Here is a 27,434-nt window from a genome sequence, read left to right on the forward strand (position 1 = left end):
GAAAGACTATTTGATTCAACCACTGAAGGAGGTCTGTAACGAGATTATGGAGGGGAAGAAGGCACCGGAGTCGTGGAAAGAAGCTTTCATCACACTTATACCTAAATCTGAAACTGAAAAGACACAACTTAAGAACTACCGTCCCATTTCCCTTTTAAATGTGGATTACAAAATCTTTGCAGATATTCTAGCTAATAGATTAAAAAAAGTGTTAAATGAAGTGATTCACAAAGACCAGGCAGGCTTTCTCCCAGGCAGACATTTGTCTGATAATACAAGGAACATCATTGACATTTTGGAATTATTGCAAATGAACACTAATACAAAAGCAGTGTTGATCTTTATTGATGCGGAGAAGGCCTTTGACAATATTTCATGGAATTTTATGAAGAAAAATCTCAAAGGGATGGGAGTGGGACGGGGGTTTGAAAATGGCATAGATGCAATTTACTCAGAACAAAAGGCAAAATTGATAGTTAATAATGTGGTGTCAGAGGAGTTTAAAATTGAGAAAGGAACACGACAGGGTTGCCCTATCTCTCCATTGTTATTTATTTCGGTCCTGGAGGTGCTCTTGAACATGATCAGAAGGGACCGGTTGATTGAAGGAATTCAGGTCGGAGCTAAACAATACAAACTAAAGGCCTTTGCAGATGACCTGGTTTTGACATTACAGGAGCCAGAATCTAGTACGAAAAGGGTTTTAGAACTGATTCAAGAATTTGGTCGGGTGGCGGGATTTAAATTAAACAAGCAGAAAACTAAGGTTTTGGAAAAAAACTTGACAACTCTGGAAAAAGAAAGGTTTCAGAAGGAGACAGAGTTAAATGTGGTTAAAAAGGTGAAATATCTAGGGGTTAATATGACGGCTAAAAACTTGAATTTATTTAAAGATAACTATGAAAAATGTTGGTCAGAAATCAAAAAGGATCTAGAAATTTGGTCCAAATTGAAGCTTTCCTTGCTGGGTCGAATTGCTGCTATAAAGATGAATGTACTGCCAAAAATGCTGTTTTTGTTTCAGACTTTGCAGATTGTGGACAAGATGGATTGTTTCAAGAGGTGGCAGAGAGATATCTCTAGGTTTGTCTGGCAGGGCAAAAAGCCCAGAATAAAATTTAAAATATTAACTGATGCTAAAGAAAGAGGGGGGTTTGCCCTGCCAGACATGAAACTGTATTATGAATCAGCAGCTTTCTGCTGGTTGAAAGACTGGCTACTTCTAGAGAACACTGATACTTTGGATTTGGAAGGGTTCAACAATGTGTTCGGGTGGCATGCATATCTGTGGTACGACAAGGTTAAAGCTCATAAAGCGTTCAAGAACCATATTGTCAGGAAAGCAGTGTTTAATGTCTGGACAAGATATAAAGATTTATTAGAAAATAAGACCCCAAGGTGGTTGTCACCAATGGAAGCTAAGGCTCAGAAAAGACTCAATATGGAGGCCAAGTGGCCAAAATATTGGGAGATATTAGAAAAAGATGGAGACACATGGAGATTGCAGAGTTTTGAGAAATTAAAGGATAAAGTGCGAGATTGGTTACACTATTGTCAGATTAGGGAGGTTTTTAATATGGACAAAAAAACAGGCTTCCAGGTGGAAAAATCGAAACTAGAAACAGAAGTGTTAGAACCTAAAATCAAGGTACTTTCAAGAATGTATAACTTGCTGTTAAAATGGAACACTCAGGATGAAACGGTCAAATCAGCTATGATAAAGTGGGCTCAGGACATTGGCTACAATATTATGTTTGCTGACTGGGAACAGTTATGGACCACTGGAGTGAAATTCACGGCATGTAATGCCTTGAAAGAAAATATTATGAAAATGATATACGGGTGGTACATGACCCCAGTCAAGCTTGCAAAAATATATCACTTGCCAGACAATAAGTGTTGGAAATGTAAAGAAACTGAGGGAACATTCTTTCACCTTTGGTGGACGTGCCCAAAGGTTAAGGCTTTCTGGGAAATGATCTATAATGAATTGAAAAAGGTATTTAAATATACCTTCCCTAAGAAACCAGAGGCCTTCCTTTTGGGCATTGTTGGCCAAATGGTGCCAAAGAAGGATAGAACTTTCTTTATGTACGCAGTAACAGCAGCAAGAATACTCATCGCAAAACATTGGAAGACACAAGATTTGCCCACCCTGGAAGAATGGCAGATGCAACTGATAGACTATATGGAACTGGCAGAAATGACTGGCAGAATCCGAGACCTGGGAGAAGAGATAGTGGAAGAGGACTGGAAGAAATTTAAGGATTACTTGCAAAAGTATTGTAAACTGTATGAATGTTAGAATGATGCAGGATATAAAGACAATATGGCATTAGTGACATAGCTGAAAGGAATATGCAAAAACTGGTTTAAAAGAACAAAGGTGAAGTTAGAATAATATTATGTCAAACTCAAAGAACTGATAATAAAGGGAAAAATTGGAGACATAATAGTTGAAATGTATAACATAAAATAAGATTTGAAAGAAGGTGAAGTATTGCTGAATAAGGTTTTGTAAAAGGGAACACAGAAAAGGGAGATGCGAGGGAGTCTGGAAGGAGGGTTTTGAAAATAATATTTAAGAAACTGAATCTTTTTTTTCCCTTTTATGTCTTTTTTATGCTCTTTTTTTTCTTCTATTTTGTATGGGGGGGTTTTCTATTGTACTTTTTTTCTTTTTTGGCTTTTTTGATTGATTGTGATGGTGTTTTTCCTTTTTTTGGTTGTGAATGTGAAGTTTGTTTTATTGTCTAAAACTTTAATAAATATTTTTAAAAAAATAATAAAGCATTGTGCTGTTGGTTAAGTGATGATTAGTGTAGTATGTTCTTATCTGAGGTGCATCTTTTCTCAACTGGCTTTTATTCATCGATTTCCTCACCTGACCCACTATGCACAGCCTCCTTGAGGATCTTTAGCTCATTGTTGAATTCCGCAATGAGAGAGCTCTTGCAGAGAGGGCGTGGGATGAAGCGCCGCTCCAACTGGTCAGCAATGTGCTGTCGAGCAGTCATTTCTTCATGATTCTCAGCTGGCTGGGCTAGCAACTGGGGGTGAGGGTGGTCAGGAAGATCCAGGAAGAACAAAAACAAAAGAAGAAGAAGAGTTTGGATTTGATATCCCGCCTTTCACGCCCCTTCAGGACTCTCAAAGCGGCTAACATTCTCCTTTCCCTTCCTCCCCCACAACAAACCCTCTGTGAGGTGAGTGGGGCTGAGAGACTTCAGAGAAGTGTGGCTGGCCCAAGGTCACCCAGCAGCTGCATGTGGAGGAGCGGAGACACGAACCCAGTTCCCCAGATTACGAGACTACCGCTCTTAACCACTACACCACACTGGCTCAAAACAAAACCAGTTACCGGTAGTTTTAAGTCAACACTCTCAGTGATTCTGCAAGTGACCCTCGTAACACTCAACAAAGATATTGGTTCAGTTTTGTAATGCCAGTTCCGTTTTTTAATGCCATCTGGTTTTGTTTATATTTATAGGTTTATAAAGTTTATATTTATAAAAATAAGAAACACCATCAAAATACTGCTTTAAAATTAAGAGGAGGAGCCATAGCTCAAAGGCAGAATGCCCACTTTGCCTGCATAAACCTCAGTTTCAATTCTAAGCTCGTCACTTGAAAGGATCTTAGGTAACAGGGCTTATTAGCTCTCTGCTTAAGACCATACAGGGGTCACTGCCCGGTCTCTCACTTGTCCATCCATTCCCAACAGCAAGGTCTGGTGGACTGGCTGACTGGGCTCCCTCACCCACTTGCTTGCTTACGCTAACACCGCCTCAGCTCCTGACAACCAGCACTCCTTGGCCAGCTCCAGAGGCACCATTTGCCTGGGAAGCTGGTAGCCAGGGCTGCTACAACAAACAGCTGTGCAAGCCTTGGGGAGGCAGAGACGCAAGAGGGCATCAGAAGGCGGAGGGCAGGAAAGAGGGACAGAGGCCAGTGTTGCCTACTGCATCTCTGACCATTATTCAAGGCACCCTAGGGTGCCATGGCACACTGGTTGAAAACCCTTGGTCTAGAGCAGGGGATGTCAACCTGGTCCCTACCGCCAACTAGTGGGCATTTCAGGATTCTAGGTGGGCAGTAGAGGGTTCTACAGCACAAGCTGAATCCTCCTTCCATTGAGCACTGGGGGTGGTAAGGAAATTTTACCATCAAGAAAGATGCATTAGTGGGTGGATGGTATAAAAAGGTTGACTACCCCTGGTCCAAGGGACGTGGGTGATGCTGTGGTTTAAACCACAGAGCCTAGGGCTTGCCGATCAGAAGATCATCGGTTCCAATTCCCCTGATGGGGTGGGCTCCTATTGCTTGGTCCCTGCTCCTGCCCACCTAGCAGTTTGAAAGCATGTCAAAGTGAAAGTAGATAAATAGGTACCACTCTGGCAGGAAGGTAAACGGCGTTTCTGTGTACTGCTCTGGTTCGCCAGAAGCGGCTTAGTCATGCTGGCCACATGACCCGGAAGCTGTCTGCGGACAAACGCCGGCTCCCTCGGCCTATAGAGCGAGATGAGCGTGCAACCCCCGAGTCATCCGCGACTGGACCTAATGATCAGGGGGTACCTTTACCCTGACCTTTACCCCTGGTCTAGAGAATCAACACCTTTGAAATGTTTCCTGCTCTTCCTTTGAGGCAAACAACAGGGGTACTCAAGCCTGTTTAGTATCCAAGGAATACTCTCTCACTTTTGAGAGTGCTACTACAACAAAGCATTCCTCGCTCCTCCCCCCCCATCTGGTTTATCAATGTCATTTCACAAGGAAATGGCGATTAACATTAAAAGTAGCTTTACCTTGCACTGAATGAAGGGTCGAAGAAGCACAAAGATAGGAATTCGGGTGCGAACAATAAAATCTATGAAATCCCACAGAGCAAGCCCTCCTACTTTTCGCAAAGCCATCTCTTTGACCTGCAGGCTTAGCCAATACCATTGGCTGCCAAGCTGACGCTCGAAACAGACAAGGATCACCTTCAAAGCTAAAAGCGAAACAAATGTCAGAAGAATTAAAGTTCTATGTGGTGACAATACATGCAACACTTGCATGCATAAACGTTAGCGTGCCCAAAGCCTTTCTTCGTCAGCTTCAAGCTCTTCACCAGAAAGCAGACAAAATGTTGTTTATTGATTATAATTCTTACTCCGACTTTTAGTCTAGTCATAAATTCATAAAAACAATTTAAGTTTCCTGTTCCCTCTTCCTCCACCAGCAGCCGTCTACATTGTTCAGCAGAGCTCCTGATGAAGCTCTGAGAGGCTTCGTTTTTTTGGAGGGGGGAAAGAGTGCAAACAGGCACTCACTGTTGTCTAGCTGGGCACTGAGAACTGGATGCTGGACCTGATCAAGCACGACTCTTCTTATGCTCTTTCTGGTGGGCATGCAAAAGGCCTCCGGAATATAACAGGTTAAACATACATCCACACCACCCAGAAGACAGCATATGATTTATATTGCAGTCACAGCAGCTTCCAAGGATTTCCTTCCAGATTTCCCTCTGTGGCTGAGTGTAAGAAAGAGCAGGTAGAAGGAAGAAGAAAGGAAGGAGGAGACAATATGAAGACAAACCAAGAAGAAAAAACACCCTCTGTGGCCTGGAAGGTGCAATATGTCAGCCAAACTGAGATAAATGTTCAGAAGCCCCTGTATGAGAAACACCCTCCTGATCAGAATAAGAGGGAGGGGCTGGAGACCTTCCAAACCTCACCAGAAGGAACATGACTGGCCCAAAGTTCTTATCTGTGACTGGCACACAGAATACAATGCAACTTGCCCAAGCTAACTGTAATGCCAATCAGGAGGATCAGGTGGCTGAGCACCCTACTGACGAAAGCTACTTCTGCTTATCAATCTCACAGTGTCTAGCAGAAGTCCATGTAGCAGCCCTGCAAATCTCTTCCAACAGAGCATTAGTGGAAAATGCTGGTAGGATGGGCTATAATATTAAGCAGCCATGTCCTGAACCCACCTAGTCAAGGTCAATCTAAACACCTTCTGCCCCAATGTATTGGGCTATTAGGTGCAAACATATATTCCGCTCTGCTGAACTGGCAGGTTATTTGGACATCTCTGATGTCCAGCTTATGTCATGCCCACTGAGAGGGTTGGGAGAAGAATTAGGACAGAAAGAAGTTACGGGAAGCTCTTGAGATTTGTGACAAAGAGGACTGATATTAGGAAGGAAATATGGTTTAGGCCCTAGTACTACTCTGTCTTCTTCAAAGGCACAATGTTGGACTTGATAGACAGGGCCTCCAATCTGGAGATCTCTTCAGACTGGCAATAATAACCACAAGAAAGAGTACCTCAAGTGAGGACAGTCTTAATGAAATAGTCCTAAGAGACTCAAATGGAGGTTTCATTGTTGCTTGCAGCACCAAACACAGGCTACACATAGGGAAATAATGAACCTTTGGTCCAGTGGTCCCTCTCCCAGGGAAGATGAAAAGGGCCGTGGTTTCCCTTTTAAGGGTGTTTGGCTTGAACCCACCCATGCCAGCCCAGCCTGCAGGAGTCTCCAGATGTCTCCTGTTTCCAGGCTCTGAAGATTTATATGCTTAAATCTGCACTGTTTGAAAAATTATAACAACAGAATAGGAGAGAAAAGAGAGAAGCAGAGAAGACAAATGAGGCAGAGTCCTTCCTGTTCTCCCAAAATATCAGAAAAGAAACAATATAAATTAAGGGAAAGGGAGTGGTGAAGAGACAAGTACAAAATAAACTGCAGAAAGTAATGTGTGCTAGAAACAAGGAGAATGAGCAGCTTACCAGGCACCCAAACTGGAGGAACAGCCTTGGGAGCTGCCTGTAAGTAACTGCAGTTTAGGCCACATGTCCCCGGCTCCCTTTAGCTGTTGGGGAGTGGGGCTGCCCACTGTGTTCTGCAGGCCTCCTGCAAGCCAACCAGAGAAAGGAAACTTTTCTCCAGTGAACCTCCTTAGTTTGACTTTACTTAGGATCCAAGCCAGAGCTTTTAGATCACTCAAATGTCACCTCAAACATGATGCTATTCAGGAGAAGCAGTTTACATGTTCAGCTGTGAGCCATCAAGTGTTAAGACGTCAAATGATGAAATGTCACATAAAACCAATAGATAGAATCAATAGATATCAATGGATAGAAAAGCATGCATGCACCAGCTCTCATTTCCCTTTATTTCCTTCCTTCCTTTCTTTCTTTTTGTTTCAGCTCTGGCAGGCAGAAGCTTTCACTCACCCAGGTAGGCTGCCTGGCTAGTGGATTCGGCTAGCCCTTCCTTGCGCAAGTCCTTCCCTGCATCCCCAGGGGTGGAGCAGTGGGCAGGAGAGCTCTCCAGCATAAAGTTCTTACTCCGGGAAGTGCTGATGATGCGAGGTGGCAGCAAAATATGAATGACTGTCTGGAGCAGGAGGAGGACCTCTGGCTGCTCCAGCCAAGGGCTGTCTGCATGACACCAAAGGGAAAAGACATAGAGCAGGTCAGGAGCTGACTCACCAAACAGGTTCAGCATCATTGATGCAATATGAACATTAGGCACACCCAACTGGTCCCCCTCTACCTTCTCCTCCTGCAAGCAAAAGTTGGGGTTATTCTACAACACCAACATACACAGCACCTAATTTTAACCAACATGATGTTTATGCTCACTTGCACTTTCCCCACCCTCTCACTGTCCTTTGACTTTTAAGGACAGGTTCCCACCAGGGTTGATATGATCAGGTGAGGGGACACCCTTCCTATTTCTTTACTAACCCCAAGGCAATGGTTCTCAACATTTTTCTCTGGCTCACACTTTCAGGATAAAAATATGCTTGTGCTACACAGAATATTGGAAAACAAAAAGAAACGACTCCTAGAAGGGCTTGATTGATAACAAAGAACACAACTACTTTATAATACAGTCACGGGACATCCAGAATGTATAAAACAATGCAGCTACGTAAGAACATGAATCATTCCCAAAATATAATTATAAATGAGCCTCATACATATGTACTTTAAGTATGCATACAAACTCTATGAGAGGTGGGAGCCTGCAGTATCACCTGATGCTCTTGCTCTCATTTTGAAAATATATCTAGCCATATTCTGCAAACAAAAAATGTTGTGTGGCAGAACAATTCGCTCAGGTGAATGAGCCCTTTGGAAAATAATCGGTCATACTGAATTAACTGTAATGTGAAAAGCGGAGTTTGAACCACTAAAGTGGCATGGAATTCAGTGAAGAGTAGCTTAAGTGGAAGCTGTGTGGCTTTCTAGTTTGGTTCCATTTCTTTCTTACACATAGGTGGGGTGTTTTGTTTTGTTTTTGCTTTTGCTCTGCCAGGATACTTTGTCTTTCATTGATCTCAAAAAGAGGAGCTCCTCTGTCAAAGAGTGAATTCAGAAAACACAGCTGAAATAAAAGAAGAACACCACAACACCCTTTTCCTTTTGTTTGTCCCCTACAAGCCCAACTGACAACACACCACTGAAAGGACGCTCATAGCAGAAGAAACATAGAGGTGGACGGATGCACAGACATTTTCTGGTTCGGAGAGGCATCAGGGAGGGGGAAACAGAAGAATCTTTCTGTTAATCAGACCTTTGCTTCCTGATCCTACTGTGAGCACAAATGGAATCAGTAGATTTAAAAGCATTCCTTCCCTTCTCTCCTGATTGGTGAATGGGGAGATCACGTGGCTTAGGGGAAAATCTTCTTTCAAAGCCTGTGCAGTAATAATAAAAAAGAATTAAAATATTGTACTGGTAGAGTATAGGGTTGAAGTATAGTCAAAGAAAAAGGGATCCATCAACACTTCGTTTACACAATGCCCTGTGTGTCCACATCTGGGTGAGTTCACCAGCTTGCATGACATCTACAAAAGACTCAAATTCCAGTTTCAGCATAATCTCTTAAATTTAAATCTGGAGTTTAGCCCCATATTGTTTTGCTTGATCCTGAGGCTTGATATGCCAAATGCCAAAGATTAATAGCAGTAATTGTGTTCTGACACTCTGGAAACAGGAAGGCTTAGCCAGTGACAAAAACTACGTGAAACTGAAGCAGCTTTGTCCAATCTGGGGTATAAATAAATTATTATTATTATTATTATTATTATTATTATTATTATTATTATTATTTGGACTACAACTCCCATCAGTCCCAGCTAGCACAGCTGAATGCTGCTGTGGCGGATGGAGTCATGTCTGTGCTTCCTGTGGTGATGGGAGTTACAGTCCAAAGCACAATTTGAGCAAGGTTTGTAAGTTCTTCAATACTTACATCTTAGGTGTGAATTGTACTTAGGGGTGTGCAGAGGCTTTGTGTGAGAGCTGAATGATGAGATGAATTAGGGTGTTTCAGGGATCTCCCCACTTCAAAGTCAAAACATGATGTCAATACCTCCCTGAGTCAGATCAGAGTCCCCACAAAGTCATGTCACTCTGTTATTCTGTTTCTGTGCTCTTTTGTGCTGTATTGCCTATATATTTCTTTTTCTCTAGGTTCATGGGCTTTGCAATAAGTGAGGCCTTTTGGAATATTGCCTGCAGGGCACTATAGAAGTCTGAATTTTGATGCTGTTGCAGAACAGCAGTGTAGGATTATTATTTTTTAATTTAGACACTTAAAAAAAGTCCATTGCTCTGCTTTAGCACTACAACAGAGCTCTTCAGGACTTCACAGGAAGAGTTGTAGGACCTATTGGAGACCTGTAAAAGCTTATCAGAAGACAAAAAACACCACCCCAAAGAGAAGCTGGTGTGTGACTTTAAAGTTTTTAAATATTATGAGCAAGAATACACACTTCCTAACTCATTTAAGCTAAGACAGAAACAAACTCACACTCCCAATTAAGGGATCATGGAGGAAAATGAACCCCTTTTATTTCCATTATAAAAAGCCCCTGGACTTATTTGTCTGCAATTTGTCAGGCTTAATCTACTCTGGAGGCTCCTGTGCCTGTAAATTTAATCTATTTTGGCCAAGAGGGGGGAAAGGTATGTCCATTGTTACGTTTCCCATTACATAGAACAGGGGAACCACAGACCTTTATTGCACACAGAGCAGCTCAAAACCCAAAACACAGATCAAAGTGGAGTGAACACAGTGACTCAGAGAGAGTTTGGAATTTTTAAAAATGCACAGATACAATGCAAATTTTGGAGCCTATACACACACATAGGATTTGAATGTGAAATGAACGGACTCTCAAAACAACTTGAATCTTATAATGATGTATTTCCAACACTGCTGCAACTTAATAGTAATAGATAAACAGGTACCAACTCCATCTGAAACATATTAACTGTGAAATGGCTTAGGTTTTTTGTGTTTTGTTTTGTTTTTTGAAAATTCAATATCCATATAACCTTGGAACTACAAAATTATTTCCTAAGAGTACGTGACTAAAAACAAGAAACATGTTTGAAGGTGCATACATCTGCTGCCACAGACTGACATGACTACTTCTAGCTAAACTGAATGTATTATATTAACGCTGCCTGCCCCCCCCCCCCGGGTCTGTTAATGTATTTATTTAAAACATTATACACCACTTTTCCAAAGCTGACCCCACTCTCAATCAAAATACACTACTGACATCTTTCTTTAGTCATGCATATGCTTCAATTTCTCTAAATCTGTGCTTTGGTTCTTTATTCCTCCCACCCCACCCCTTTTATCATGACTCTCTCTTACCTAGACTCTGAAAAAGCCCCCTCTTGTTTCCTTTCCAATTAACCTGGGCAAAGTACAGTAGGTTAGTCAGAACATAGAAGGACTACATCATTCCACATGTGGACAAATCTATATGTGTAATATTTCTGCACAAATCTAGTGCTGTTAGGAAACCTGGAAATGGGGCTGAAAGCTTGCCTTTGCATTTAGTAGCTGAGAGCCTTTCCCCTCACTACCTTAAATTGGTGCCAACAAAGAAGTCCAGGCAACATGGAAGCCTGAAAAACCTAAAGCACACAGCTTGCATTTTGTGAGAGACTAGCACTGTAACTCACTGAACAAAATTATTACATTTCCAATATTAAAGATAGGTAAATATAGTATTTGATGATTAGTATAAAAAAAATTACTCTATGCATTTATACTTTCTGTGGTCTCATCACACTGTTATTTGAATTAAGGTTCAGTTTACCCAAATGTCCTATAACAACAACAATAGTTCAATACAGTTGGACAGAAATAGTTAATCTAAGAATCTACACTTTAGAAAAGAAAGGAATGCCTTATGTGAACTTCAAAAAATCCTAAGATTCAAAAGTCATAACCAATCTCTCATTCAACTAATAACGGTTTGTGAGGTGTCAATGCAAAGTTTGAAATTACACAGGAATTTTCAGTGGCAAAATAGCTGGTCTTCGTATTGCAAAAAACAACAAGACATCATCAGCGTACATTGATCTAGTCATTACAGATAGTGTGAGAATTTTTTTAAATTTCAAAGCTCGCATGCCCATGACCTATACAAGTCCTGCAGTTCTTCACCTCTTTTGTTCTTGTTCTAAGCCTAAAAGTAACCATGGTTATCTATCTATCAGTCATGAGAAGTACAACTACCATTTGTGTCAGCTCTTCGGTTGGTTTAAACCTGCATAGTCCCAATGTGACTTCAGTGGGGCTATGCTAAACTGGTACCCACCGAGGATCTGGACAATTGCTAAATGCCATGGCATTCCAAACTATTAACATATTTGTTGGGAAATTTTCATTTTGCTTCACAGTTTTTGCCCAGCTTTCGCAGAAAACAAGAGCACCAATGAGTTGGTGTCTCAACCACATGATAAGCAAAGCCTGCTGAACAGGCAAGGCAGTCACACCTGAATCTGCAATGCTACAAGCCGGACAACAGCTGTGCTGAAGGGTAGAGGTGGCGAGAGATAAGGGCTGAGATGAAGAAGGGGCAATCCATCGGCCACACTGGAAGGTCCTACTACTCCCATCACCTGCAATACAAACACAGCACAGCACCATGACCAACTATTGCAATTCCATCCATGCCATACCCTCCAGTGTTGGTAAGGTACACACTTCAGGTAGCGCAAGACTGGGGTTGCTCTGCGATTATGAGTCCTCCACAGTGTCTTGCGGTAGCTGGGGCCAGTAAGGAAAAGGAGTGGTTCTAGCAGGAAGTGGGTGGGGAGGAAACAGGGACTGCTACAGGGTTAACCAGAGGGGTTGGTCAGAAGGCACAGGGAAAACCAGTACATTTAAGAATGTACACAGTACTAGCCCTGAAAAACCAGCACTGTACTGGTAGAAGGAGGAGGGGTTGGAGGGTATGCCATGTAGTTACCGTACTCAATAGAAAAAGGTACTGAAATCACAGTGTTTCTAGTTGGCTTGAGCTGTTCCCTTATTATGTCATGGTAATGTCCTGAGTCAGACCTAGACTGGTTTTTATACAATGTTCAGACTCTCCTGTATGGATGTGCTATTACTTCAAAGGTTAAATCTTGAGGGGGATTGAACTGTTTCAAATCTATGCCTGCAAAATATTTTCATTTAGAATGAATTATGTTGCTAGAATGCTTTGAGGTTACAAAAAACGAACCCCTTTCAAAGGGTTTTGTTCAGCTTTGCATCTGTTAGTTAAGAATATTACACTTGCATCCAGTGGCTACTCCAAGCTATCTCTCTAGATGCAGTTAAACATTAGTTCTAAGCAATTTGAAGGTGTCCTGAGTTTAGATCTTGCTAGAAGTTCCCTAAGAAGTTTATGGCTGACACAGGTTTCTTGCTAATATGTTGTGATGCTGAATAAATATGAATAAATATTGCTTGAAGGACTAATAGTCACCTTGCTTGGCTCTACTTCAACTTGTATACTTGTAAGTAAACAGAAAAGATTGCAAATGTCTCCAGCGGTACTTACAACCACCTGGGGAAGTGGAAATTCCAATGGCTGATCAAATAAGCTGATAACTTCCAAGCAATGTGGGACATAACAGGACCATTCAGGATCAGGTAAAGGACCCCTGGACAGTTAAGTCCAGTCAAAGGCTGGATCAAACCAGGGGTCCATTTAGTCCAGTAATCTGTTTTCAACAGTTGGCCAGCCAACTCACAGGCAAGGCACAAAGGCAACAGTCCTTTCTACTGTGTGTCCTTCAACAACTGTATCATTATCACTGAACATGGAAGTTCAATTTTGCCAATATTACTAATATCCATAAATGTCCTCCATTAATGTATCTATTTCCCTTTTGAAACCATCTGTCAATATATCTTGTGGATATAATTGTCTAAGTCAACTTTTATTGTATGTATGGAGAAGGAAGGTTCGGTGCAAAATGCTTTGCAGTACTGGATAAACAGGCAGATAAATGCTAACATACCATTTCTGCACTCTCTAAAGTGTTTTCTGTATTACAAGTTATATGTTTCAAAATTATGGTTTTCTTTACATCATTGATGGGTGCCAGCAAATTTGATCAAGCATTGTTTGTGAAGGCTTGTCTGGAGCAATGATCCCCATTAAAATGGCAGAAGTCCAGGATTTGCATAAATTCTTAACTTGAATGAAACCTTGTGAGAGTTTAATTTCAGTATAGGAACTGTCAAGATCTAAAACAGAATTGTCTGTTACTGCAAAGTTCACAGACTTGTTCCAGTGGCTCTATGCTCTATAACTTCCTCATCAGAAATTCTTCTATTTAGGTGTTCCCTAAAGCAATCTAAGGGACGCGGGTGGCGCTGTGGTTTAAACCACAGAGCCTAGAACTTGCCGATCAGAAGGTCGGCGGTTCGAATCCCCGCAATGGGGTGCGCTCCCATTGCTTGGTCCCTGCTCCTGCCAACCTAGCAGTTCAAAAGCACGCTAAAAAGTGCAAGTAGATAAATAGGTACCGCTCCAGCGGGAAGGTAAACGGCGTTTCCGTACGCTGCTCTGGTTTGCCAGAAGCGGCTTAGTCATGCTGGCCACATGACCCGGAAGCTGTATGCCTGCTCCCTCAGCCAATAAAGCGAGATGAGCGCCGCAACCCCAGAGTCAGTCACGACTGGACCTAATGGTCAGGGGTCCCCTTTACCCCCTTAAAGCAATCTAAATGTACAAAACACAGAGCAACACCGAGATGGATAAAAATGTCCAATTTAGTTTCTCTCAGTTTCTCATTTTTCTGCTCTTAAATTCAGTTTGCCGCATTTCTGCTTTAGTTTCTGACTTGGCTTTTAAAAACGTCATCACAAATATTTATCACCATTTCTGTATACATTTCTGCTGTTGTGCACATTTTTGCAAGCAATTCCCCCCAATATAAAGCATTTTTGTAAGTTATTTTCACCACTAAATGCATTTTAATGCACATTCCCAACCCCCAATATATGTATTTTGTATGTATTTTGTTTGGAGAACTGCAATGCAAAATTCAGAATAGGGAATATTTTGAGGGATAGTTGTGTTTTGGGTTGCATATTATTTCAGGAAGTGCAAATTAGGTAGGCTTGCATTAAAATGTGAACCAAACTGAATTTCTCTTTCACCCTGATAAAGGGGCAGAAGGATCTGAACATTGTACAAGAAAATCTAAAAGTTACTTTAGACCAGGGACATTACAAATGGCAAAGCAAATTTAGTTTAGTAATTCATCTAGTCAATTGCTTATGCCCTTTTGCAGAGCGATAAAAAATGTTGTCCTTTAACAACTTGAGACTGAGTATGTTTCCAGCTTCCCCCATCCCCTTCCAACTCCTCTACCAGGTGTGTGCAGTATCCACCACTCTCCAACTTGCAGCCCTCAACTCTCGGCGCAACATGCAGGAATGGATTTTCAAAATGGTGCATGGAAAGCAGCAAAAACCAGTCACTGGGCTTAGGCTATGGGCTTCCTCCCCATTCACTCCCCATGCACCACTTTAAAAATGAACTCCACTATTTCTAGTGTCAGTTAAATAGCTTATTTCCGTGAGTAGGACTGGGACTGGAAATGGGGAATCTCTACCACAGAAAGAAGTCTGGTAGATGTGCAGGAGATTGGAATGTTGGTTACTCACCAGATTGACACAGACATTGATCAGTGACCTAAGGTGAGGCAGGAAGGATATGATTGGCTGCCTCTGAAGTGTCAAACAAACCCCTTCAATCAAACTGCTGGCAGGCTCCCACTCAACCTGTCGCCTGGAACACAACAGTAGGTGGTGTTAGGCATCCGGCTCCACCCAGAAACCCTGCACAAGGTGACTGAGACAAAAGGACTCTGAGGGATGCTTCAGACAAGGGCATCTCAGATGGCGAAAATATGCATTACAACAAGTGCATTTTACCTACACTATTCAGAAATCAGGGAAGCACAGAAAGCACTGCAGAAGAAACTGGACCTACAGCAAAGAGGTGCTGCCATGAGACTCAACAAACGATAGAAAAATATCCAGATCAACAATCGAAAGGAGTAGGAATTGGTGTGTATATGCAAGAAACTAACAACGTGGTGTCCTGTGAATTTGTTTTAAAAAGACATACTGCAAATGGCAATAGTATGCTTCTCCTCCACTGATTTCAAAGGATATATATTCTCCCCAAAATGTAGGCTGATTGCTGCTTCAAATCTCTATGGAGAAGGGTATTCTGAATTTGCCCATCAGAAATAAAACACCAGATTTCTGCTGGGATTTTGAAATCTGAAGTAGAATCCAGCAGATCTAGTACAGTCATACCTTGGAAGTCAAACAGAATCTGTTTGACTTCCAAAACGTTCAGAGACCAAAGCACGGTTCTGATTGGCTGCAGGAAGCTCCTGCAGCCAATCAGAAGCCATGGAAGCCCTGTCAGACGTTCGGCTTCCAAAAATAGTTCACAAACCGGAACAGTCACTACTGAAAACCATGGAGAATAGTAGTGATAAGGAACTATGATAAGGACTTGATTCTGTGATTAAACCAGAGTTCTCCAGTTCAGATGTAGCAGACAACTATGGCTTAACACAAGACAAGAATGAAGCACCAAAGATGTCAGATGACCGAGGGGGAGGTGGGTAAGAGAGGAATGCTCAACCCCAACCATGGTTTATAAAGCTGGGAAGTAGTGGCCAAACCCCTTTGCATCCTGGCTTTTCCTATGAGAAGGGATAATTATAACAAGTGGACTTTCCAAGGTTCCAATCAGAAAAACTTCGCAAGCAGAATTAGCTTGTCTTCCTGACACAATGTCACTCTTGGAGAGCAGGAAGGAAATTCAACATTCAAGTCCCTAGGGTACTCCTTAATGATTAAAAAATGAAGAAACAATATTTTTTTAAAAAAACGGGTAAGGTTTGGAAAACAAAATAATAGTTTGGGATGGCACACACATCAAAATACAATTCAGTTTCCATTAACATCATTTTGATACACACTGGTTACAGGAAATAAGGGGAGGAATAATGTTTAGTTTGTTTCATCTCATTGGGAAGATGAACAAAGACAGTCTTGATATGGATATTTGCCCATGCAGATAAGAAATCATTAAATCAAATTTATACAACTTTAGCCTAGTTCCAGATTACTTTTTCTGGGAAGAAACTTGTTGCATGATACGTTAAAGACTAGCAAATGTATTGTGGCATAAAACTTTGTGGACTGGATCTCACTTTGTTAAATATTTTTTGGGAAATCCCCTTAGCTTTTCCATGTCTTTTCCATGCCTTTTCTCACACGTGTTTTATCTAAGCAGCTATCCAGGTAGCATGTTTCAAGATCCAGTATGTTCTCACACTCAAATGACTAATCTGAGCCGTATGTTTGCTGATGTAGCTAAAACATGCTAGAATATCACGCAGGAAAAACAGCACTGAGGGAGTTCATCCACACTTCTGCCTGTCCCATGCCTAGAAAGCACGGGTCTAAGCGCTTTCCGCCTTGTCCCACTCCTTTCCCAGGGAAAAACAGCTCTTTAGCGCTAAATCAGTGCAAACATCAATCTGGAGAAAACTGTAATTGCCGTTTGCTCCATCTGAGTGATTTTTTCCCAGGGGAAAGGAGTAGGACCAGAGGAAGTATGCATGAGCCCTGTCTCAATGACTTCTGAAACGACCTCATTTTTCTTTGCCTTTGCAAAATAAGACTATTCATATGGCTTTTTAAGCTCCAGAAAGTTTAGAATCCTGCATTTAAGTGCATTTTAATACAGTTACAGACAGAGTTACAACAAAACGTATTCACGGTCCTACAGAATTTATATCACATATGCTTCATTCTTAAAATCATGAGATTTTAGAAATGACAAAATCAACAAAAGTATTATTCCTGGGCACCTGTTTTGTGGTGGATGCCATATTTTTACCAGTTCTGCTATGGTTCGTCATAAAAGATGCATTTCCTCTATTGTTGTCTCACAAATGTGGCCGCATGCATATACAACAATAGGAAAAATACATTTATTATTTTTTTGCTGTGAGAGTTCAGTGCAGCAAAACACTGTCAATAAAATGACATACCCTTCCTTCAAGGCTTGCAACAACAGAAACGGACCCCTGTAGGTTTCCGTCATACATGCTCACCTCAAAGTAGGCATCTTGTGAATTTTATTGAACATACGATCCAATCGCTTTAAGATGAGGATTAAGGCAGGCCTCACTGCCTCGGCCGTCCAGTCAGTGATGGGCAGCATCTCCATGATGTATCGCCGGAGCCCACGGCTCTCCATCGTCTGGGTGTCGTAAGGTGCCAGCTTCAGAAGGGAATGTGCAATTTCTGCCAACCTAAAATTACTGCTCGTTAAGAGGGAAATCTCAGATTCTACCAAGTGAGCCCCTTTGTAGAGAGCCACAACCACTGCACAGTGGGAAAATACACCCCATTCAAAAGAACGTTAAGTGATCTAAGAACACAACTTACAGCACACTTGAGGCTCACAGTGAGCCAGAAGTGGGTCACCATTTTGGCCCTGTGGGTTACAGGTGGGGATGGGGTGGTGGTGGAGGGGCACAAGCCCATAGGCATGACCAGAACCTGCCGTGCCAATACAGATTAACACAGAGACATAGCACTCAGTTACACATGTGTGCACATACCCCACATGGGTGGATAGAAACACAGGGAGGAGCCTCCCTGAGAACGCATAGCACAATTGAATTTGTGCTTCCCAAGCCTAGCTGTTTGTGGCTGGGGGGCACAATTGAAGTGGGGAGATAAAAGCACGGGACAGTGATCCTTACCAACGCACAGAAGATCACTACCCCCCCATGCTACTTACCCCCCAGAGCCCAGTTGATGGGCTGATGGGCAGTAGTGAAAAATGAGTGGAGCTCTCTAAGGTTTGGTGGGCTGCAGAGAATGGCTGTGGGCAATGGGCTGGCCACCACCGCAACACTCCATGGCAAAACTAAAGGAACATAAAAACTTAAGAGACTTAAGCCTATGAGTGCACCATCAGTTTCACTTTGCTCCAGACAATGTCTGAGTGGCTCAGCAAGAAAATGTCCTATGCATGTCTTTCTATCATTTTTCGTAACAAGATTACAAACAGCCTCAGCTCAGTTTTAGTTCTTGATATTCATAAAGACTAAAGTAAGTGAAGCTGTTAAAATACACAGACCAAACTTTCATGAAGCTGCAATCACTGAGAGAATTTGCTTTTAAAATGTTTACATGAGGAACCTCAACCACAATAGAAGCAGCTATTTGTTTCCACAGCCAAGGTAAGTATTACACTGATTCAACTGGAGACACAACTTAAAAAATCATAAATCAGTGGCATATATTGAGTAACAATGTATCAGCAGGTCATGAAGAAAGTGAGAAATCTCTTGAACTCCACCCTGTAGATGTAAAAACAGCTATAAAGCAACCACATGTAGGATCCAAAAATGCACAAATCAACTGCCCAAGGATTACAAGTAACAAGGTCAAGGGCTCTCTTCCCCTGATATTACAAATAAGTGCTAAACAAGGATGCCAGATTTGATGGAGATATAGATAAAATATGCACCAGCTGTTTGCCTGAACTTGTAAGCCCTTTGCCATCAGCTGTAATTAAAACAGGAAGCCTCTAAATAATCATAGTTTCCTATTTCATCCAAAATGGAAGCCTATGGTTAACAGCGTCAGAAAAAGGCAGGATATTAACATATAGTTTGCACTTGATGTATTAACAACCTGGCTTGTTGCAACACTAGCATACAATTTCCTACTACAGACAACAGTGGACACTAAGGTTAATTAGTAGTTTCCTTGTTTTATTATGGGTCACATGACAGAAGTGGCAAATAGGTTCTGTGCACAAGCAGGAGGCTTGTGTACATATTTAGGCTTAATAAACTGAGCTATGATAACCTGTTATTTCTGATAAATATATCTTACTAATTCCACTTGGTTTCCCCTTTTGAACTACCAACTCTAGCTGAGCTTTTAATGCTAAATGTTTCTTGTAAATTTCCATCCACAGGTTCAAATCCTGCCCCTGGAACAAAAGAGGACAAGCCTGTTCCTTCTTCTGCATGCCTATACTGCCTCCCTTTAATCTTCCCTTCTCTAGGCTAACCCAGAACTCAACACCATACTTTAGGTGGGGCTAACGGTTTCAGCTAAAGCAATACAAAGAGCTTGCAATTTAACAAGTCTGGGTGTAACACAAAGCCAAACTATGGCCTAGCTCCAGGTTGTGCAGCAGCAGCAGGACCAAGGGATGAGCAACGTGCACACACGTTTATGCTTAGCCATGATTTGGTTGATGCATGAGCTTGTCTGTTGTCAAAAGCTTTAGGATTCTCCATAAAGGTGTTGTGATAACATTAAATAAAGCTCCTGCAATATATTACCATATATGCTTCAACAGTTTGATATATGTTTTACATATTTCATATATATACTGTACATATTTCAGACATATACTTAATGTGTTATTAAAATAATACCTCATATGAGACTTAACATCCAGCAGCTCTAAGGAAGTCACTCTGGGCTCTCCAGCTAGGTTCTGCAAAATCTTCAGTCTGGGGCCACAGTGTTTATAGAACTCAGTACAGATATTCAACAGGGACTCACGGGGTCTCCTGAACTCCTCCCTAGCAATGCGTTCATCTAGCTCCTCGCGCTGAATGCCTTGGCCTTCCTCCAACAAGTGAAGGTTTTCCCTGAAGGGAAAGATGCAGAATATGAAGGTGCAAACAGAGAAAATGCACTGATAAAATAAAAGATTGTAATGAATTCCTCCTTTTGAACCCATGATAATCATGGCTTGGCAATTGACAGAAAATGAAGAGTGAGCAGCTAGGGAGACTAGGTAGAGATAAAAAGTATATTGTCGATTTCCCCTTGTAGCAGATTGTTGACATTGGAACCCAGGGAGAGAGAAAACTGCAGAGGTGCTAAGGAGATTGGGTGGCAAATTTACAGTACCTGATAAAGTGCAGTTTGGCTCCTTGATCTGGGTATCTAGAAATACAGAGGGAAAATGGTATAAGGGAAAAGACCGAGGACCTTAAATACACTTTGGACCCCTTCAGACAATGCTCCCACAGCATGTGGTGAGCATGCCTTCCCTCCCAACACACCTATTCTGCTTTTGACACCACCTGACATCCATGCATGGGTGTAACGCTTCAATGGAGTTGTCTGTGCATGAACTCCAATCCATAAATGCTCTGCCTCTATGCCCAACGGGTGTTCTAAACTCAGAATACCCCATCAAGTGCAGAGGCAAGCCTTCACCTTAGAGGTGATGGGGGCAGGTGGAGAGGTATTGGATTGCTTTGGTTCAGTGCCCAACAGGTGCTCTGAGCACCTGAAGTGGTTGTTCCTGACAGTGCTCAGGCAAGGCAGCCAGCCTTCAGCCAAGAGCAGAGGTGGGTGGCAGAGGCATGGAAGGTCGCATCTGCACCCAATGGATGCTCTGAGCTTGGAATGCTCTTAGGCCCACATGACTCAGCCTCCTGTCTTCAGCTTAATGCCGAAGGAGAGAGGGAGAGGCGCATTGGCTTGCCTCTGCCTGGAGCTCCAGCCTGAGGTTCATCTTGCTCAGTAGAACTTAGATCCCCTCTTGTCATGGGGAGGGACATGGGGTGGGTAGGATTACTGGACCCTATGTATGTTGTGTGTGTATACAGTTTCATGGGGAAACAAGGAACCTCCTCTACACACACATGCATTCTAGCTCTGCTCTCCAGGTGCTGTAAACAGATAGCAACATATAATTGTCTTCTCTTTCATGTTGTGCTTGCAAGTTTCCTGTGAGTATTGGGCAGGCTACTGCTGGAAACAAAAGAAATTGGGAAAGGTGGGCCTTTGGCTTGATCCAGCAAGGCAATTCTCACGTTCTTCTCCCAAAGCCATAGTCCCAAACTCCATGTTTCCCCATGAAACTATGTGCACACGCATACAATATCATCAGGAACGTTAGGAACTGGAGCTTGGATCAGCAAGTCATAGGACAGCCCCAGTTAATTACCTAGTATTTGTTCCAGACGACATAGTATGGTTAGCAGTAGTGGTTCCTTTATGGCCTTGATCACAGCGACTCATCTGAGGGGCAGTCATTGGCCTGTTTAATGGGGAAAAAAGGCAGGGTCAAAAACTAATATCCTGGTGACAATTTTTGCATTTACCACAGAAATGTGAATTTTTATCACCCAAATGCTGTGATCAAGGTCCAGTATTTGCTTTTGACCTCAAGTTTTTCACCTAAACAGATTTTGCTAATTAAATATTGAAATAAAACACCCCACACTTTTTGTATCATATTTGAAGATTGTGCTGATCTGAATTCTCCTTTGGCAATTCAAATCAGTCCTCATGAAAGAACACCTATCAACTTTTACAACAGGGACTAACATGAAATAATTTTCTTGTGTTCTTCACTTCCTACGTTCTCCATGGTCACAGTCACAAAAGTGGAGCAGCTCACCTGGTAAGAACTTCTACACTGTACAAGAGGGCTTGTAAGGATGTAGCAAGAGCAGCTGTAGCAGCAATCTCCTCTCGAGCCGCTGTCACTGTCTCCACTTGGGAAGTTTGCCTCTTAAGCCTCTGCAGGTAACAGGGAACCAGGGCTTCAAGGACCATCAGCATCTGAAGACTGAGCCCATGTGCATCATGTGAGGATGAAATCAATCAAACCCAAGCATACAGAATTCTAATAATTTGAACAAGCATATAACTTGCTCCCTGCTTCTTCGCACAGCACTGACGGGCTTGGATAGCTTCCTTGGAGCAATATTTTGAGTTTAACAGTTTAATAATTAAAGAAATTATGATTATAGTATTAATAATTACTAAACAAATGTTTAATTGAATAAAAATGCACTGCACTGTTAAAAATCAGGCAGCCTACCTGAAACAATCAGGGTAGGTGCTAAGAGTAAAATGACAGCTCTAAAAAACATTTCACGATCCAACAAGAGGAGCCATGTGCATATGTTGGGTGCTATGTCATGTTTACTGAAGTAGAGCAAGCAGTGCACAAGCGCAATCCTAGGCATATGGTCTTCAAAGCAACTGACAGTCTGAGAAGCAAGCACAACTTCAACTCCTGAACAGCTCTTCTATTCCCTAGAAATATGCACACCATTTAAAAACTTTTTAAAAAGGCAACTTTGGAAAAGGTTTAAATCATACATAGGGCCATAATTTGCCCATATTATACTTTTTAAAAAAGGAGACATACAGTGGTACCTCGGTTTTTTGAACAGCTTAGTTCACAAACAACTTGGAATTCGTACACCGCAAAAACGGTAGTAGGTGTTCTGGCTTGCAAACTATTTTTGGATCCAAACGTGCTCCATTCTGAGTGTTGCACTTCCATTTTGAGTGCCACACTTCTGTTGCCTGCTCTCTTGCCGCCTGGCCTGGCCTTCCCTGACTCAGTGCTGGGGTCACGGCAGCTGCAGGCAACATCCAGAATTGGAGGTGGGAGTGGCTGATGCTGCAGTGGCGGCAATGGTGGAGGAGGGACCCAGCACCGGGCGGCAAGCGAGCGGGCAAGGGATGTCGCCACCCCCCAGGGCTGGGTCCCTCCGCCACCATTGCCACTGCAGCATCAACTGCCCGATCCTCCGGTACCAGGTGTTACCCATGGCTCCAGGGATCCAGAAGGGCTGGGGGGGGGGGAGCAGTTTTAGGGGGGAGAAAGGGCTGGCGGGGGGGGGGAGAGAAGCCGACTGGCTCCTCAGAGAGAGAATTTTTTTGACCTTTCCTCCCCCCCTTGAACTCCCCCTTCATGCACCTGGTGCACAATGACAATGGGTAGATCACTGCCAGTTTTTGATACTGGGTAGTAGATTGCAGCCTGGTTTATTGCTTTCATTTTAAGGATCAATGGTCTTGTTAGATAGTAAAAGTAATGTTAAATTGCTGTTTTAGGGGTTGTTTTTAAAAGTCTGGAACGGATTAATCCATTTTGCATTACTTTCTATGGGAAAGTACGCCTTGGTTTTGGAACGGACTTCCGGAATGGATTAAGTTTGGGAACCAAGGTACCACTCTCTCTCTTTCTGCTAGGCTCATGCCATCAGAGTTTTATTTGCAAATGCACTCAAACTCCAACCCCAAAACATAGGTTACCTTCTGAATGACTCAGGGGCATATGCAACAACTGTTACACATAACTTTATGGCCTCGCTGATGGAAAAAGTCAGGTCCTCGTTGCCGTAGCAGAAATCTGCAAAGGGGGGGGGGAGTAGATTATAAATTCTGTGAAATGGGGGTGACACAATAAGGAGGAGAGATCTATTCAACAAATCATCAGCAGCCCAGGAAATTGATTACTGAACTGTAATCCGATATTCTGTGGGCTTAGCCACCTGCTCACCATGATTTCTTAGGCAAGTAATTCTCTTTCTATTGCAGATCTTGATTTGTATAATAGGATTTATCCCTGAAGGTTTTTTGTGATGATAATAATGGCACAAAATTTGACCTGCAATGAACTTTAGCAATAGGTTTGGTTATTAACCTAAATATATTGCAGCTGGTATTGGCTGGTTAGTTAGCACATAAGTTAGCAAAATTAAATACACCCACCCACAACGGACTTTTGGCCTTAGCAATCTCCTTAGCACTGCCAGGGCAAGATGCTGCTGCGGTGAGATCAGAGCAAACAAATCCTCCCTTCCCTGCTCACTTCCTTCCTGCTAACAGTGACGGCTCCTAGGCACCATGTCCGATGTTGCATACTTCTCAGCTCTCCTACTTTGAGCAGGACACCCCAGAATTACAGAAGTTATCCAGACTTCTGATTGGATCCCAGGTTGTCCTATTTTGGCTCCTGCGCTCTGGTGCAAGTTAGCTGGCTCCCATTCAGACATTGTTGGACTCTCCCATCAGCCCTAGCAAACAGTGCTAATGGTCGGGCATGATGGCAGCTGGAGCCCAACAACATATGGAGGGTCACAAGTTCTCCATCCCTGTGCAAAATGGTTTGGAAAAGGTTTGTCAGTCGGAATTGTCATGGCAGCTGAAACTGTGCATGTCAGAAGCACTTCAGCTGCTGAACAACAGTTCAGCAAGGAAACTGTTTTCCCACAAGGAAAATGCCAGCCCTTCCACTAGGCAAACTGAAGCAACTGCCTCAGGAGGTGGGCAGGCGCGGTGGCATATTGAGCCCTTGGGCCCACCACTGGTTGCCAACAAGTCCTGCTGCTGCTGCCCACCCAACAGCAAGACCTCTTGTATCCAGCTCCTGCCTTGCTCTGAGTAGGCCCTCAGAACAAGACATTTTTCCTGGAGTGACTATGAAATCACCTGTGCCACTGCTGCAGCGATGCTTACTTTTAGAGTTAAGGAGGCAGGGGGTTGAGAATGTAGAGGCTTGAAAGAAGCCCCACTGTGCTTCAGGAGGACAGGCAGGTGTTTGCTATTATGGGAGAGTTTGTGTGTATTGCAATGGGCAGGTCTTGGGAGTCTGTCCAAAACAAAGGTTGGATGAATGGACAAATTGTGGCAGACAATAACTATTGTATTTTTAATGTTTTATAAACAGTTTTGTGTACTGCCTTGGACTGCCAAAAGGCCATCTATAAATAATTATATAAATAATGTCCTTCATGCTGATAAAGTGGGGTGAACACATTGGCATTTTAAACCTAAATAAATAATAAGAGTTGAAGCTGAAGTATGTTCAAAGGTTAACAGAAAAGACATATTTATTTCATAAAAAAGCTAATTCAAAGAAACTTTGGATATACCTAATGATTTTAGAGGCTTTTCTGCTTTCACTAGTTCCAGAATGTCCAGGTTGTCAGGAGTGTCCCCTTCTAAGGACTGCAGCAGATCAAACAGGCACTGAGCCGATACGCCTTTGCTGGGTGCATTGTTTGTTGCATCCTGCATTTCAAAAAATAAATGTAATTCTGATTTTCAGGTTCCATTTACATTTTGTTACACTTACAGATGGAAGTAGCATCATATGTATATAGTGATATGTTTTACAAAAATTCTACTAGCTTGAATCCAGTACTACAGGGTGATTGTATGTTACATGTGGAAAATGGAGATCCCGCCCCCCCCCCCCAAGGTGGTCTAAACTTCTGAGAGAGATACTGAACAACACTTTCCTGTGAAAGATCAGGCAGTCAGTTCCATGAGCCCCACAGCACTGTCAGGATCAGGCTGGGATTGGTAGGCCCAAGCAGAGGAGGAGGAAGAACAGACAGAGAGACGGCTGAACTGTGAGAACCTGGGTTGAAGGAGGGCAGATTACCTTTTCCGCCCCAACTTCAGCCATTTCGCAGGAGAAGCAGGGATGCCAGATCCTGCTTTGTGAGAGCCTCAATGGAAGTTGGGGAGTGCTTTGATCAGCCAATATGGGATGCTGAACAGGAGGTGGCAGCAACCGAACAGGAGACTGAACAGGAAAATGCAGCCCTGTCACCTAGAATTAGGTGCTGCATTTGTATATGGGAGCAGGAACCCCTCCCCCCACCCCACCCCGTAATGGAACATGCGCTTGCAAGCTTGACATTCCCACAAGATGAGAGAGTTTTGCAAGTGAGTGCACCATGAGTCATCTTTAAAATCTTGGAGGGAGGGGAAAGTTGTTGGGAATCCATTTGTACTCACAGGAAACTCCAAGAGAGGAGCCACACTGGCAAACAATTGTAGTACAAAGGGCTTACGATGTAGAATGTAAAATTGACGGCAGGCAAACTCAATTGCTTGACGGAGCTGTGGGTTGCTTTCGTAGTCAGCATATACCTGGACAGAGAGAAAACACTAAAGGTACTATTTGATTGATAGGCATGATGACCCATTGCAAAGTCACACTCTAAAGTTCCACATTTCACTGTCCCTCCTGTTCATTAGATGGATGGATGGATGGACAGACAATTTGGATTTCATATTTCTCTACAAAGCCACGACAATGTGGCTCGTGTCCTTAAATCATGTGAAGAACTGAAACGCTATGTTCTGAAGTGACCAAGTGCAAGGAGCAGATACGGCCAGTGCAAGAAGCAAAATCAGCACCCTCTCTCCACATCAAGGAGCTCCAAGGCAAGTTTAACGTAACAGGACTTTCCAGCTTGATCAGGGCCCTTCACAGTTGCAGAATTGACTTCATGGCTAGTTCAGGCCTGTTCATTTCTCTCTGGTGAGAGACTCACCTGGAGCATAGTGGGGAGAATCCACTGGTACCCACTGAGAGAGAAGAGGTGGTTGAAATGTACGGCTGTGTTGATGACAGTGGCAGCATATTGCCTCAACAGGGCACTGTCCTCAGGGTGCAGGATCAGGGCTCCATTGAATACGTTGAGGAAGAGCATAATTTCATCCCCCCAGGGAAATTCACTAGGCATCCCGAGAAACATCTCCTCTAGCAGTTTAATCCAGAGGCTTTTCTGAAGGGTGTCAAGGCCAAATAGCTCCTTTCCAGCTATAAGAACAAGGTGAGCAACATGAGTTTCAAACACAGCAGCTTGCCTCAAAGATGAATAAACACCTGACATTCCAAGGAAAATCTCCACTGTGAACCATTGCCTCTGCAGATATGCTGACGGCGGGTGAGGAAATGTAGTGGCTGCTTTGTTTACATATTAGATAATCAAAGACACCACTAGATCCTTTAACTCACATCTTTCTGATCTGAAAATAACCTTGTTATATTATAATAAATATTAATGTTATCAATTGGCATTTTAGTGTACTCAGTCAGCAAAACAGAGCTACTGGAGTTGCAGCCAAAGGCTTTCTCCTTGTAGTACCTTGTGGATCACTGAAGAGTGAGAACTCAGCATCAATGGCGCTGCGAGGGAAAGAGGGCAAGCGGAGAAGGTCTTCTTGCAACAGAGACACATGAGACTGTTTGTGAGCAACGGGGATCTTCTGGGTCAGAGAAATGAGGAACAGAACCCGACCCACTTCTTCAAGCTTGCGTGTGAACACCTGGTAAAACAGCCAAAGAAAGAGTCTGAAATTGTGTATGCACACATAAAATGTATACATTGACACAGGAACACTAGTGTCCAAAAACACACCCACAATTAGGTCTTGAATCTGACACCTAGTTAACAGATGCTTTGTTCCACTTATACCCCTAGCCTAAAGC

General features: G+C 42.7%; 1 protein-coding gene across 1 annotated transcript in view; it reads right to left on the reverse strand.

Moving 5' to 3' along the window:
- UNC80 (unc-80 subunit of NALCN channel complex) overlaps window positions 1-27,434 on the reverse strand; it is a 170,247-nt gene that overhangs the window by 24,613 nt on the left and 118,200 nt on the right. The window contains 16 exon segments of the mRNA XM_077919672.1: window positions 2,885-3,050; window positions 4,806-4,990; window positions 7,225-7,431; window positions 8,573-8,696; window positions 11,803-11,928; window positions 14,978-15,101; window positions 17,458-17,658; window positions 19,813-20,031; window positions 20,297-20,332; window positions 21,345-21,437; window positions 21,801-21,971; window positions 23,456-23,552; window positions 25,078-25,216; window positions 25,952-26,086; window positions 26,494-26,762; window positions 27,091-27,271. Coding sequence (XP_077775798.1) covers window positions 2,885-3,050; window positions 4,806-4,990; window positions 7,225-7,431; window positions 8,573-8,696; window positions 11,803-11,928; window positions 14,978-15,101; window positions 17,458-17,658; window positions 19,813-20,031; window positions 20,297-20,332; window positions 21,345-21,437; window positions 21,801-21,971; window positions 23,456-23,552; window positions 25,078-25,216; window positions 25,952-26,086; window positions 26,494-26,762; window positions 27,091-27,271 — 2,473 coding nt within the window.

Source organism: Podarcis muralis, chromosome 1 (genome assembly GCF_964188315.1).
Source record: "Podarcis muralis chromosome 1, rPodMur119.hap1.1, whole genome shotgun sequence".
Taxonomy (NCBI): domain Eukaryota; kingdom Metazoa; phylum Chordata; class Lepidosauria; order Squamata; family Lacertidae; genus Podarcis; species Podarcis muralis.